The sequence below is a fragment of the Lipotes vexillifer genome, unplaced genomic scaffold (genome assembly GCF_000442215.2).
Source record: "Lipotes vexillifer unplaced genomic scaffold, Lipotes_vexillifer_v1.1 scaffold571, whole genome shotgun sequence".
NCBI lineage: Eukaryota > Metazoa > Chordata > Mammalia > Artiodactyla > Lipotidae > Lipotes > Lipotes vexillifer.
Window position 1 is genome coordinate 1505394 of NW_006790468.1, and position 15860 is coordinate 1521253.

The 15860-nt window shown below is 36.6% G+C and overlaps 1 protein-coding gene across 2 annotated transcripts in view; it reads right to left on the bottom strand.

Moving 5' to 3' along the window:
* The window catches only part of LDAH (lipid droplet associated hydrolase), an 82022-nt gene that overhangs the window by 20981 nt on the left and 45181 nt on the right, over positions 1 to 15860 (bottom strand). For both annotated transcript variants that reach the window (XM_007463755.1, XM_007463756.1), the window contains one exon: positions 6424 to 6658. In XM_007463755.1, coding sequence (XP_007463817.1) covers positions 6424 to 6658 — 235 coding nt within the window. The remainder of the gene's footprint in view (positions 1 to 6423; positions 6659 to 15860) is intronic.

A 15860-nucleotide genomic window follows, 5' to 3' on the forward strand; every position in this document is an offset into this window, starting at 1 on the left:
AGGAATGCCCTTTGTCTGCACTATGTTTTTCTAGTTAGGTAACTGAAAGGAATTAAAACATCAATTTGGCCTAACAAAAAGACCCTAGAATATTTTTTAACATTAATTATCTTGACCTGTGATACTGCTAAGCTAAAATATATTTGCTTTTAGCTTTGATCAGAAAATCCAATTCAGCTGTCTCCCTCAAAAATTTATTTCTCATGAAACAGAAGAACATCTATTCTAAAGAAAATATGTAGTAGCAAATATTCCAGATTTAAAATTAAAGAAAAAAACCATATATTTTCTTTAAAAATAACATTCAAAACAATCTAGTTCTATCAGTTGAACTAATGAACACTGTGGTAAAGTTTATAAAGTATCCTAATTGAATTAGGGCTACTCTATCCTGAATGCTGGATAGGAAAGGATGTTTTACTCAGTCTGCTGAAGAAGGCTAATACATAGTATCTCAGCCTGTAAGAAGCACCATTTTTGCCAAAAGGACAACAGCATTTGAAATACTTGAATAATTTGGTTCCTTGAATTTTTCAGACCTTACTACAATAAAAAAAATATGTGTATAAACTAAAGGATACAGAAAATCAGTTTCTATCCAGATAGGTCAGGATTTATTATCCACTACTTGGACTGGCAAACTTCCTCCGTTTGTTTCCATAAGATTTCTACTGAAGCACAGACATTACATAATGTGAAAACACCCCAAGTCCTCCTAAAAGTCAAACTGGTACGCTAAAGGTCATCGTCTGGATGACAGTCAAGCCACAGAGAAGCAGGTCTGGAGGAGGAAGGTCCGGACGGCATAGATTTGACCACTGAAAATGATCTCAGACCTGCTATTCCTTTCCTCTGATGACCCCTCTCTTTGTGTAACATGAAAATCATGTCACCAACCCAAGTGACTGGTTTGAATATCGATTACCCTTCACCATTCATGGGATATAAGCTCGGGAGGAGTGCACTAATCATCCACAAGGGCCAGGGTCTTATCTGATGAGTATCAGTCCCTCTCCGCCTCAGGGGCCTTCTCGCATTTGTCATAAGCAAGGGAACAGGAATCACTAGAGGCATGGCCAGGGCAAGCCTGGGTAAAGGCAGGTTCTGTGGTAGCTGTTGCAAGAGGAGGCAGGGGCGACACGGGACCCAAAGGGGAGAGGTATAAAGAGGCCGGCTAGGATGATTGCAATGCTTGCTTAAGGGTTAGCCTACGGTCACTACTAGGAGACTGAAGTAAGTTCCCATGCAGAGAATAAACCAAGAACACAAAGCAGCAAGAAGACAGGTAATTCTTGCCTCCTTTCTCTTTACCCAAGGTTATACAGACAGGGTGGGTAATGGGGAAACAAAAGAGACTACTGAAGCACTAGTTACTTGCATATCAGAAAGGCAGATCCAGAAGGAAGAGAACAGAAGATCAGAGAAGGAAAGGATGTCAGAAACATAAGGGCTGTGCTCCAAAAGTTTGTTTGCAAGTTGGTTGTTTGGAACAGAGAGAAAGCAATGTGGCTGAGTGTTTAGTCTGGTCTAAAAGTCTATTTTGCACACAGTATAACTCTACTATGGGAAAGAAATCCCAGGGTTCCCCAAGCAACAATGCAGCTGGAAGGCTCTGGTTGCCTTGAGTCAGGGTGGGGAATGTGTCCTATGTCCAAACTGTCTTGCTCCTTGATGCCTGCACTTGCAGCTCCAGGAAGACTCAGTAAGAGGTCAATCACTGCAGCTGAAAGGAAGATGCCTTTCTCTCAAGTGCAGCTTATGGAGCCTACTTCTTCAAGAGGGTGTTTACAATTCTGTTGTAGAAAAGTTGAAAAACAATCTTTATATAAGTACCCATTTTAATGAAAAAACATTAAACACGTCATATGTCATATGTGATGTGTTACATAGTCACTAAATATATATAGAAAAACAAATAAAACTTTCTTATATCCCATGTGCTGATTTGGGTTTAGGAAATATTTCTAAAGAGGTAGAAGGAAAGCACAGGTAGCTCCCCATCTAATGCCTATCAGAAACCCAGATGTTTTGGGTGGAGTGTTCTATAAATGTCTATTAAATCCTGTTGGTTGATACTGTTGCTAATTTATGTATATCTTTGCTAATTTTTTCTGTTCTATTATTTGACTGATTGTTGAGAGAGGGGTGTTTAAGCGTCCACCTATAATTGTGCATTTGTCCATTATTACTTTCAGTTCTATCAGGTTTTGCTTCATATATTTTGCCGCTCACTTGTTTCATGAATACACATTTAGAATTGCTATGACTCCTTGGTAAATTGAAACTTTTATTGTTATTATTATGTATTGTCACTCTATGTTCCTGGTAATTTGCTTTGCTATGAAGTTCACTTTATCTGATATTAAGATAGTCATTACTGGTTCCTTTTGATTAATGTTTGCATGATGTACCTTTTCCCATTCTTTTACTTTCAGTCTACCTATACGGTTATATCTTAATCAAGTTTTCTAAAGACAGTATTTACTTAGGTTATGTTTTTTAATCCACTTTGTCAATCTTTATCTTTTAATTGGTATATTTTGACCATTTACATTTAATGTAATTATTGGTATGTTAGAGCCTGTATGCCATTTTATTATCTGTTTTCTGATGGTTGTCTGTTTTCTATTTCTCTGTGTTCTTTCTCTGGCTTTCCTATATTTTTTAATAAATGTTTTAGAATTCTATTTTGATTTACCTATAGTGTTTTGGAGTATGTCTATTTTTATAGATTTTAAAGTGGTCATTCTAGGTATTACATTAGATATGTAACTTAATACAGTTTACTGGTGTTGACATTTTACCAGTTCAAGTGAAGCACAGAAGTATATTACTTCCCTTTATGTTATTTTACTCTCCCCTATTTATAATATAATTGCCTTAAATACTTCTTCTGTATACACTTAGATCATATCAATGTTATAATTTTTGCTTCAACTGTTAAACATAATTTAGAAATGTCGAGAAGAAGGAAAAATATAATTACCCACATTTTTTCTTTCTGTTCTTTCCTTTCTAAATGTTTCAAGATTCCTTCTTTGATCATTTATTTTCAGTTTGGAGAACTTCCTATAGCTGTTCTTTTAGGATAGGTCTGATAGCTACAAATTCCTCTAGTTTTCCTTCATTGGAGAGTGTCTTAATTTTCTCTTCCTTCCTGAAGCACATTTTTGCTGGATATAGAATTCTGTATTGATGGTTCTGTTCTATTTACACTTGAAATATATGCCATTTCTTTTGGCCTCTATAGATTCTGAAGAGGAAGTAGTTGCCACTCAAATAGATTTTCCTCTATAGATATGTATCATTTCTCTCTGGCTGCTTTCAAGGTATCTTCCTTATTTTAGTTTTCAAATGTTTATGTGTCTTGGTGTGGATTTCTTTGGGTTTACTTATTTGGAGTTCATCTAGCTTCTTGAATTTTGTAGGTTTATGTCTTTTACCAAATTTGGGAAGTTCCTATTTTTATTGTTATATCTTTATGTTCCCTGGTTCTTTCCTCTGTCCCCTCCATTTTATTGTTGAGCTCAAACACTGAGTTTTTTAATTTGGTTATTATATTTTTCAGTTCTAAAATTTCCATTCAGTTTTTCTTTAAATCTTCTCTTTCCTGAGACTTTCTATTTTTTCATTTTTTCCAACATGTTTACTAATTGCTCATTGGAGTATTTTTATAATGACTGCTTTAAATTCTTTGTCAGAAAATTCTAATATCTCTGTCATTTGGTATTGGCATCTATTATCTTCTTCCATTCAAATTGAGATTTTCTGGGTTTTTGGTATGACAAGTGATTTTTAAATAAAACAAGGACAATGGGATATTATGATACTCCTGATCTTATTTAAACTTTCTATTTTAGGTGGGTTTTTTTTTTTCCCTGACACTTTTTCAGCAAGGGAAGTGGGGAAGGAGAAGTGCCACCTCACTACTGCCAGGTGGGGCAGAAATCCAGGTTCTCCATTTGGTTTCTATTTCTATGGTTTCCATTTGACAACCAAGGGGTGGAGGGGCTCCTCATTATTGCTGGGCATGGGTAGGAATTCTGACTCCCCACTAGGCTTCCATTATTACCATCCCAGCTAGGAGAGGCAGAATTGCCTTACTGCTTTTCCCATATGATCCCCACTGATCTCACAGGAGTGGTGGTGGTAGTGGCCTCATTACTGCTGGGCAGTGGTGAAAGTCCTGCTTCTCCAACCAGCCTCTTCTGCACACCACCCTAGTGAGGAAGGAGAGGGGTGCCTCATTACTGTTGGGTGTGGGGTAAAGTCCAGGCCTCCCACTTGGCCTTTGCTGATTTGGGTAGGGATAAGGCCACGGTTTTTACTATGGTGCATGGCTAGATTAGGGCAGTCATTATCCAAAAGTTTCTTTTAGAAAGGCTGTCATTTTCCTGGTCCTCTGGCTACAGAGTGCAGGCTTTTTTCAGGGCTTTTTAAAAATCCACACCCATTGGTATTTCTGGGTCACTGGCTCCAAGTCTAGGATACATGTGGTAAAAAGAAAACCCAGGGAACTTACCACTGTGTTGCTCTGTGGGTCCCAAGGTCCCTACATATTCTGCTTTCTTCTCCACCTTTCAGAGTCTTATATTTGTTTTACATATAATATGCAGGATTTTTAGCACTTAGTAGGAGAAACAGGGAGACGAATACATCTATTTCATCTTCCTGGAAGCAGAAGTCCTTGGAGGAAAATGGATTCCTTAACTAGAGAATGCTTTTTTAAAATCCTTTCTAAGGGTAAAAAGAAAAAGGTTAAAGAAGGGGGAAAAAAAAAAACCCTTGTAAACTGTAATGACTTACTGAAGTATACGTGGAGTAGTTTTATATATGTTTGCCAGAATTTCAAGTGATTTCCATTTGATCTCAATTTCCAAATGTGTCCAGTCTAACTCTTGATTTGATCAATGACTGAGAACCAGAGAGGGGAAGGGACTAAATTGAGGCCACAGAGGGAGTCTGAGGCAAAACCAAAATGAGAGTTGAGGGTTTCTGACTTGTAGTCAGTGCCATTTTCACTTACTAGGCCATTTCTTTCTCTTCTATGAGGGAAAAATAAGGGGCTGGACCAGAAGAAGGTCTTCAAGGGACATCTCCAACTTCAATGTTTCGTGATTTTTATGACTGTCCTGAGCCTTGCTTCCCTACTCCCTATCTCATCTTCTGCTGCTACTATGCTAATCCTATAACAAAGAATGAGAGTTGGGGAGAGCATAAAAATCCACAAATACAGAAAATATATTGAACTTTGTATCTGTGATGACTGCATCTTGCTACATATTTAGAAAAACACTTCCCATACAATCTGTAGCTGTACAATTCTAAAGGCGGGGTGTGACTTGTTTCTGGATTCACTATGCACATGATCTCGTGGCACTCGATGTAGGTGAGCATGGTAAACTTTACTCAGGAGTCCTGCTTTTATGACTGAAAGGAGCAAAGAGACAATAATAGCAGCAGCTATGGTAAAAGGAAGTTTAACAGTGGCATATTGCTGGAGTTTGAACACTACCCACTAGTTGTGTGACTTCAGGCAAATCATGTAACTTCTCTGAACCTCAGTATCTTTATCTGTAAAATGGGGACAATAATAATACCTAAACCTTATTAGTTCTTCTGAGGACTACAGGCTAAAGCTTAGAACAGCAGCTATTAGCTGCTGCTGCTGCAGCTGTTGTTATATCATTCATTGGAGGCTTATTATAAATAAAATACTAGATAGACACTTTGCATATATTATCACATTTAATCCTATAATCATCTTTTGAGGTATGGGATATTATTATCCCATTTTATGGATTAAGAAAGTAGCATATTTTATTATTAAAATCATTTGTAAATATATAAATTAGTATTAACTAAACAGATAAATTACATTTAAAAACAACATTTGAAGCCAAGAAGTAAAGTAGCAAAAACATTCTCTGGCACATTCAGAAACCATAATTGGTAATGCATCCAGTGTTACATTACCATGACTATTATTTATTATTAGTTTTATAACTCAAACTTCTCCAAAAACTTTTAAAGAGCAAAGTAAAATCATAGCCTGTTCACTCTATGGGAATATTAGGCCTGATTTCCTTGGGCTGATTTTTGCAAAGTTCACACACTGAGCTTAACAGGGCACACCCTGGATTCCTGTAAGGACTCCATATATATTCGATACAGAAGAATTCTTTCTCATCATCCTGTAGCTAGAGTGGAGAATCAGAAGGATAAGGTTTAAAATTAAAGCTTGATGAGGCTTGTCTGTCATTTAGAATACCCCTCACTATTTTCTTTTTATTTCTAGTTTTAAACTTTTGGGAGAAAAATACAACAAATAATTCCTTGCTTGATACTAATCCACTGTCTGAGATTATTCTCTTAACACTTTCTGATACAAGAATAAACATATACATTTTAAAATGTGCTTACTGAGGCAGAACGGTTCCAACATATTCAGAAATGAAAATTCACTCTGTAGGTTCATCCTTCGAAGGAGCATTCTGACCACCAAGGATTTGATTTTCTCAGGCCACGGTTTAAGTAGTAAGTAGCCAGGAACATAGAAAGCATATCGAAACCAGCACAAAAGTGGAGTGGCGAGCTTGCCTCTGGGTGACTCAGACATTCGCTCAATTGTTGGAAAGAGCAGAAAAGAGCGAATTACCTACAATTAAAAAAAAAACAAAAACAACACTTTGATGCAAAGTTTTCTTAAGGGATAAGTCATTGCTTTATTGTTTCTTCTATATAGTATCTACAAAGGACTGGGTTTTATAATATGGCTAACAATCTATTCAGACTGAGAAGAAGTAGCACCCACTGCCTTCTCAGCCCTCAACCGACCTGGGTAGGATATAAGGATGTCCCTTAAGTTGCTGGGGTTAATTTTCAGGGTGAGGAGGAAATCAGATTCCTAGATAAGTTCTTGATTGTGACAGCAACTCACAATCCCTTTGAAGGATTGCTGAAAGTAGAAATGAACGTACCATTTTAGTAGTTATACCAACTTGACTGACTAATGATGCCAAAAGAGAATAAAGCTACATAAAAGACTCCATTTCTGGTCAGAATTTCTTTTATTGATTATATTTGGAGATAGTTCACTTTTGAAAAGCTCCTCTATTCCTTAATCTTCCCAGCCAATCTTTCATAGGACCAAATATATTTTTAGCAACTGATTCAACCTCAATGAAGTGTAGGCCAGGGACAAAGGAAGCTGGGAATTTCTACCTATGTGGGAAAATGTTTAAGGACAAAAATATCATTTCAACTCAATTCATCAGAATATCATGAAATATATTTTAATAATACACCAGATGAAAAGAGCATCGCTAAAACATTTAAAATTTACCATTATTTACCATATTAATATTAAAAAATTAATATATAAAAATAATTTATATGGGGATCAGAAAAGTCAAAATAGTTAAGTATAATCCATATTAATAATAGGATAACATAAATGGAACATAAATGGAACAGCTCATCAATGTTAGCAGACTGTAGAACAGGAAATGAGAATGGACACATGATTTTACTTTAAAAAAAACCTTTTAAATTGTTAAGTATAACATACAGAAAAGCATATAAAACATAAATGTTCAATTTAACAAATAATTTATAAAATGAACAGCTGTGTGGGTCAAGAAAGAAGACACTGCCAGCATGGCATCTTCCCATCATACCCCCTTCCTCTGCTCACATCTTAGGTAATCTCTATCCTGACTTCCTTACTTTTCTTTATATCAATACTTATCATTCCTTAATACTATAATCACTTCCTTATTTTGCTTTATATTAATGCTTATCATGCTGCTATAGACTGAACTGTGTCACCCCCAAATTGATATGACGAAGCCCTAGCTCCCAAGGTGACTGCATGTAGAGAGAGGTAATTCCGGTTATATAAGGTCATAAGAGTGGGGCCCTAATGGATAGGAATAGTATCCTTATAAGGACAGACGCCTGAGAGCTTACTCTCATCCCAAGAACACACAGAGAAGAGGTCTGGAGAACACACAGACAGAAGGTGGCCATCTGCAAGCCAGGAAGAAGTCTCACTGGAAACTGACCATGCTGGCACGCTGATCTTGGACTTCCAATCTCCAGAACTGTGAGAAAATAAATGTCAGTTGTTTAAGCCACCCAGTCTATGGCATTTTGTTATGGCAGTTCGAGCGGACTAATACCTATCCCTTAATACCACAGTTAATTCTTGTCTGTTAATGAACTTCATATAAATGTAATCACGCAGTATGTTTTTATATTTTACTTGCTTCACTCAACATTGTTTATAACATCCAACCATGCTGATACATGTAGCAATAGCTCACTATCTTTGCTATACAGTTTTCCACTGTAAGAACATAACACAATTTATTTTACTGACAGATATTTGTGTTGTTATTACAAATATGCTGTTATAATGTTTTTACACACATCTCTTGTGCATGTGTGCATGTATTTCTGTTGACCATATCACCTCGAAGTAGAAATATGGGGTCATATGGCTGCGCACGTGCAGCTTTAATAGGTAGTTCCAATTTTTTTTTGAATTTTTGAATTCTATTTTATCTATTATTTTATACAGCAGGTTCTTATTAGTTATCCATTTTATACATATTAGTGTATATATGTCAATCCCAATTTCCCCAATAGTTTTTCAAAGTACTTATACCAATTTACATACAGAAAAGCATATAAAACATACATGAGGGTTCATATTGTTACATTTCCTCACATTTGGAACTGGCAAACTTTATAATTATAATTGTAATTGACTAACCTGGTGTTTAGAGGTATTTCATTGTGGCTCTAATTTGTGTTTCTCTGATGACTGATAAGGCTTTTATATGCTTTTTGGACATTTTCTATATATCCTTTGCAAATGTCTTATTTAAGTCTCACATTTTTCTATTAGACTGCCTTATTTTTTATTGATTTGTAGAAGTTGCTTTTTCTTTTAGAGTTGCTTTTTCTTTTAGATACCAGTCCTTTGTCATGTTGCAGTTCTTGGCTTGCCTGTTCAACCCTTATTCTTTTTTATTTTTCTTAATGGAGATAAGTTCTTAAGTTTGATGCAGTTGAATTTAACAGTCTTTTCTCTTACAGTTATTGTTCTTTGTCTGTGGTTTAAGAAATTCTAGAAGAAATTTTTTCATGCTACCTCTTATCTGTTCTACAATGTGGATTTAAGCCTTGGGCTGTGTTTAACTTCAGCTGTGAGTCTGTTCCTTTGATTTCAGGCATCAGTGATTTGCCACTTCCCTTATGTATTTACATTCTTCCTCCTGGATGAACTTGATGCACTTTTCCTGGTAGGACCCGACAGTAAAGGTGGGGTTTTGTGGACTCAGTCTCTTTTTTACCTTCCACTGTTGACAGTCCTTTTTCATAGTAACCTATTTGATGGCACTGACCAAATGTTACAGTTGATCAGGTAACACCTGTCATTCTGCCTTCATGTCTGTCTCACTAGTAGAGAACAGAGATTTGAGGGTGAAAACTGTGGAGGACTCTTCTTTCTAATCATATCTTCTTGTTCTTCCTTGGTCATATCTATCAGCTAAGTGCTTAGCCATTTCCTGCAGACTTTTCCTTTTCTCTCAACAATATCTGAGATATTTTAGTTGTTTATTTTTGGTCACAGTAATTTGATCTCTACTAGATTTCCTCCTCTGTCACATAAGTAAGAAGGTACTGTTCCCCGTGGCCTTGATGTTCTCTGGGAGCAGGGAGGCCCAGCCTTTTCAGACGATGTTTATAATGCTGGGTTGGTAACAACACATGGCAAAGTGCTCATAATGTGCTTTTTGAATGAACGCTGAGTTTCACCCAGAAGGTGGGAGTTTCTGCCACCTTGGCATCTTCTCAAGCACAAAGCAGAGGAGATGCTGCATGGATTGTGCTTAATAAAGGCCTTTGGGGCCTTTATGGGGCATTCATGGGCACTTGCGATGCAGATCACTGTGGGCTCCAGAATGTCAGGGATGATCCAGAATATTCCAGTCAGAGCCAGCTGCCTGTATTACAATGGGTTTATACAAAGGTTATATATAAAGATCCACACAAAGGTTACAGGATCTCTGGGAAGTCTGACTGGACAAGAAAAGTCAGTTAAAGGAATCATTCTCCCTGGATGCCAATTTCAGTGTGAACTCTAACTCAATGCATTTGTCTTGGGGTTTTTTTACTTTTATTTTCATTTTATTTTTGGCTGCGTTGGGTCTTCGTTGCTGCACACGGGCTTTCTCTAGTTGCGGTGAGAGGGGATTACTCTTTGTTATAGCGCGTGGGCTTCTCATCGTGGTGGCTTCTCTTGTTGCGAAGCATGGGCTCTAGGCACGTGGGCTTCACTAGTTGCAGCATGGGGCTCAGCAGTTGTGGCAGGCAGGCCCTAGAGCACGCAGGCTTCAGTACTTGTGGCTCATGGGCTCTAGAGCGCAGGCTCAGTAGTTTTGATGCACGGGCTTAGTTGCTCAGTGGCATGTGGGATCTTCCTGGACCAGGGATCAAACCCACGTCCCCTGCATTGGCAGGTGGATTCTTAACCACTGCACCACCAGGGAAGTCCCTAACTCAATGCATTTGAACACAAACACAGGAGGAATGAAATCAGCTTCGGGATCCTGGGACTTTTGATACTTGGTCACCTGCTTCTTCCCCTTCTAGCATAACACAGGGACACAGCATTCCTGATTCATCAGTGATGCCTATGGTGTTGAGGACACAGGGTAAGCAGAGCATGTAGTGTGAGCATCCTAACTATAGTTCCCTTCAATCTTAGGAAGCATAAGTAAAGAACCTGATCGCTTCCCGATGTCTCCAGGGCTCTTGAACAGGTCTCTGTATCTCGTATCCCATATACAGTGGGTAAGCTACTGCTTCACCTTTGCCTTTTCTGTCCAGAGATATTCTTCAGGACTGCTCCCAATGGCTCAAAGTCAAACAGGGCTGCTGTCTCTCTTAGAGATATGGAATATACCCTTCAGGCTGGCAAAAAACAAGAAATCTAACAATACCAAGTACTAATGATGTGGACCAGCAAGAACTCTTAAACAATATGGCATTAATTATTAGCCTTTCTTCTTCTGTTTTCGAAAGTATGAGCCCTTTGGTGGGTGTCTGGAGCTCACATAGAAAGTAAATTTTATCATATCGTCTAATGTTAGCAGTTTAATTCAGGGATCCGGCATTTCACTTGGATACCAAACAGCACGCTTTAAGACTCTGAGGGGTAGAAACGATAAAAAAATCTTTTAGCAACTGGAGTGGCACTACAATTAACCACTGACTTTTATACCTTCAAATTCAGATTTTTCCCCCTATCTCTTGACGTAATTCTAATATCATGAGTCCTTTAACTCCTGTAAGTGCTACCAATGTTCTGTTGGACTTAAGTCTTGAGAGATTTCAAACGGGTGGATTTGTATAAAGCAATCTTTGGTATTGAGAGAGGCAGGGTTTCTCACTGCCCTGCTGAGGCCTCCCAGCTGAAGGGCTAAGAAGGAGCTCCCTTCCCCACCCCACAGGAAGAGTTCTCCCTCAATGCTGAAGAGCAGGTTTCTTGTTAGCAGCTGCAGTGGCAGCAAAGACAATGATGAAGAAACTGACTTCTCAGCCTCAGCTGGGCTCTCGTTTGTCACTCCCACCTGGAGCTATAGGAACACGATACGGTAAGAAAGCCAGGTCGGCCGCAGTTCAGTCACTGCAGGCTCCTTGACAGCCAATGTTCTTCAATAATATCTCTGAAAGCTCGATGGCTTAGTCTTTCACTTTTTGGTTCATAATCTACCTGAAACTGATTTTTATGTGTGGTGTGAAATATGGGTCTAATTTAATTTTTTTCCCTATGGAAACTCAATTGTTCCAGCACTATTAACTGCAAAGACTGCCCTTCTCCTGCTTTTCTGCAGTGACATTTCTGTTGTAAATCCTGTGTATATGTGAATAGGTCCTTTCCAGGGTTCTATAATCTGTCCTACTGGCCTACTCTTCTAACTCTGTGCCAAGAACACACGTCTTATTTACTAAAGCTTTATATTTTGATATTTGGTAGCGTAACTTAAACCCCATTTTCTTGTTCTTCAAAAATGCCTTGAGTATTTTTGGCTCTCTGCATGGATACGGATATGAGTTTTATATGGATAAAACCCACATATGGATACTGAGTTTTATAAAATACCTTTTCTGTCCCTATTGAAATGATCGTATGATTTTTCTCCTTTCATTTATTAATGTGATAAACTATCAATTGATTTTCTAACGTGAAACTAACTTTGCATTTTTGGGATAGACCCACCTTGGTCATGATACATCCTTCTCATGTTACTATATTACTATATTTGGTTTCCTAATACTTTGTGTAGGCCTTTTGCATGTTGATAAGTAAGACTGGCCTATAATTTGCTTTTCTTATATTATTTATTCCAGGTTTGCATATAAGGTTTTGTTAGTTTGAGAAAACAGAGTTGGAGACTATGGTTTCCTTTCCCATTATTCAGAGGATTTTGTAATATAATAGAATGATTTATTTATTCTCTGAATATTTGATAGAACTCACCAGTGAAGCCTAAAGTTTGTTTGTTTTGTTTTGTTTTGTTTTGATTTTGCCACACCACACAGCTTATGGGGTCTTAGTTCCCTGACCAGGGATTGAACCCAGGCCATAGCAGGGGACCAGCAAGGGAAATCTCTAGAGTTTTATTTTTAGAAAGATTTGACTATTGATTGATTCAATTTCTTTAAAGGCTTAGGACCATTCAGGCTTTCTACTTCTCCCTGAGAATCTGTTTTGCTGTTATCTTTTTCTAGGGATTTATCCATTTCATTTAAACTTCCAAATTTATTGACATGAAGTTATTTATAAAATCCTGCTATTATACTTCAATCTCTGGACCATCAGTAGTGATATTACCTCTTTTATTCTGTTATTGACTATTAGTACCTGATAGAGTAAACCTTTTATAATCATGAAGGAACTCTCTTCATCTCTAGTAATGTTTTTCCCTTAGGGCTTATTTTGTTTAATGTTAACATAGCTATACCAGCTTTCTTTTGGTTAGAATTTGCAAGATATACCCTTCCCACCCTTCTACTTTCTACCTTTCTATAGCCTTATATTTAGAAGATAGTTGATTATCTCTATCTAATCTGACAGTCTATGTCTTTTAACTAACACGACTAATACGTTTACTACATTTTCACTTAAAAAATACCAATATTTTGGAGTTAAATCTAAAATCTTATTTTGTGCTTTCTAGTTTTTGTATCTCCTTACCCCATTTTTTCTTCTTTCTTACCATTTTTTGCATGAGAAAGATATAAGTAATAAAAACAAAAGTGACAGTAAATACTAAATAAAGAATTGAGTAAATGATATAACAATGAATAAAATGTGTATGTTAGTAAGTCACAATAAATTAATAATTTAAAAATAATTATATGACAATCTAAGGAATGAATAATTATAAAAATAAAATAAGTAATTAAGAGATGTATAATACTAGTAAATCTCAAGTCCTATGGTGGGGTAGGAAAGAAATAAGATAATGAAAAAAGACCAGGAATTGCTGGAAGTGGTGGTGTAGCTCTAAATAGGGTGTTTACAGAAGGCTTCAGTGAAAGGTGACGTTTGTGCAAAGGCAGTTACGGAGTGGGCTGATGATATTTGGGGAAAGAGTTTTTTGATGATATTTGGGGAAAGAGCTTTTCTGGGAGAGGGAGGAGCAAGTGCAAAGGCCACAAAACAGAACCTAGTTTGGTGTTTGAGTAAAAAGCAAGGAGTATAGTTGGAGCCGAGTATGTGAGAGGACAGCAGCTCAGGCTGCGGCAGCTGTGATCACAGGGGCAGCAGACAATGGACTGTCCAATAGGCCTCTGGTTTTCACTCTGAGTAAGTGAAAAGCCTTTGAAGGGTTTTGAAAACAGGGGTGATATGTTTGACTTCCACCTTAATAGGATTACTCTGGTTATTGTATTGTTAATACTGTCCTAGAAGTACTATATCAATGAAATTTGACAAGATTTAAAAAAAGTAAGAGTTAGAAATATGGGGAAGGTAAAATTACCATTATTTTCAGCTTATGTTTTAAACATTAACAAAATCTCATGTATAAAAATAATAGCTAAATACCACTGTAAAAAGAAATGTACTACACTTATATAAAGAAAACTTTAAAATCCAAAGGAACATTTGTTCTTCCACTGCAAAAGAGATATAAACTCTCCCACAAAGTTAATCAATTCAGTTCATTCAATACCAATTAAAATACTAAAAAATGATCTTTATTTTGAAATTTGACAAATTATATTAATTTCATCTGGAAAATGAAAGGCACTAAACCTAGAAATTCTGAAAAAGAAGAGAAAGAGGGGAGATTAGCTCTACTAAACATTACACATATTATGAAGCTACAGTAGTTAAAACTGTATGATCAGAAAAGGATCACACAGCTCAATAAAACAAAAAAGAGTCTAGAAACAGACCTGAACATATATGGTAATTAAGTTTATGATAAAGGTATCAGTGGAGAAAAAAAAAAAAGAGTTGTTCAATAAATGCAGTTGGGAAAACTGGAAAACAGAATTATTTAGAATAGCGAAAGACTGGAGATGAATGTCCATAATTAGGACTGGTTACATAAATTATGATATATCCACTTAATGGAATACTATACTATAATGAACATTAGGCAGATTCGCATGTGCTGACAATGAGGGTGTCCAAATTCTGTTTCTTCTTGGAAACCAAATAGTTGGAATTATGAATAAAAGGGAATTAGCAAGCTTCAAAGAAGACATTCTAAGCCTTGGGCTCATATGTTCTCTGAACTTTTTATTCTGAAAGGACAAAGGTAATTTTGCTTATTTTCAGGTTCTTCAACTATATCCTATATGTGATACCTGCAAAATTAGATGTCACTGAATAATGCAGTCTCCACTGACTAGAATTTAACTATTCAACTCTCAAGCCTTCTGCATTTATAATGGCACCAGAGATGATAAGAGAAAATATTCATAACTAGGACTCTTAGGTGTTACAAATTCTTCAGGAAAGTAAAACTATATTATGTTCTATTGTACTCTGCTTATAAAAGCTGGAGAATATGCTAAAACATATTACAAACACTAAAAAGGGGAAAGTTCGAAAGAAAAAGTTTTGTTTTTTGTCTTTTTTTTTCCTGGCCAATCCACAGTTAACCAGAACAATCAACTAATGAAAATAATCTGTTTTCCAAGAAGTCTGGTAATTGAGTCCGGTATGGTAACTCATTGCTCATTTTAGTTTCAAGTTTATTCACTTCAAAATAACAGGTTTCCTTGTGCTTATTAAAATGTCCTAAAGGATTAAATGGTTAATACAGTTACTGTCATACTAAAAAATGTACCATACTAGTTATGTAACCCACAGTATCTAAGGAACTTCAGGCTGATCAAATCAGTTGGCAGAAAGAGGAAACAATCCGTTACTTTGTATAAACGATCCATTACTGTGACCTGTGCTAAACAAAACTGCATGCAAGGAAAAACTCTAAAAATACACGAGGAACTACAGGGTTACATTTGGTTGATCTATATCAATAATAAATTGAGAATTAAAGTGCACTCTGAAATCATGGGAATGTACTGAAACAATAAGGAAGTTCTAATGTTTACTCTGAAGGCATCATTGCCTCTCAAAAATATAAGAAAACCAAAGATTGTTTATCACAACTAATAGTTGATGAAACTGGTTTTCCTCTCTTGCCTTTGGAGAGAAAGTTATTACCTGTTGGGTGAAACTTATACTTTTGCTAGATACCATGACAATAATTTCCATGAAATTTATAGTCCAAATATGATAGGTTAAAGAACAGTAATAAAAA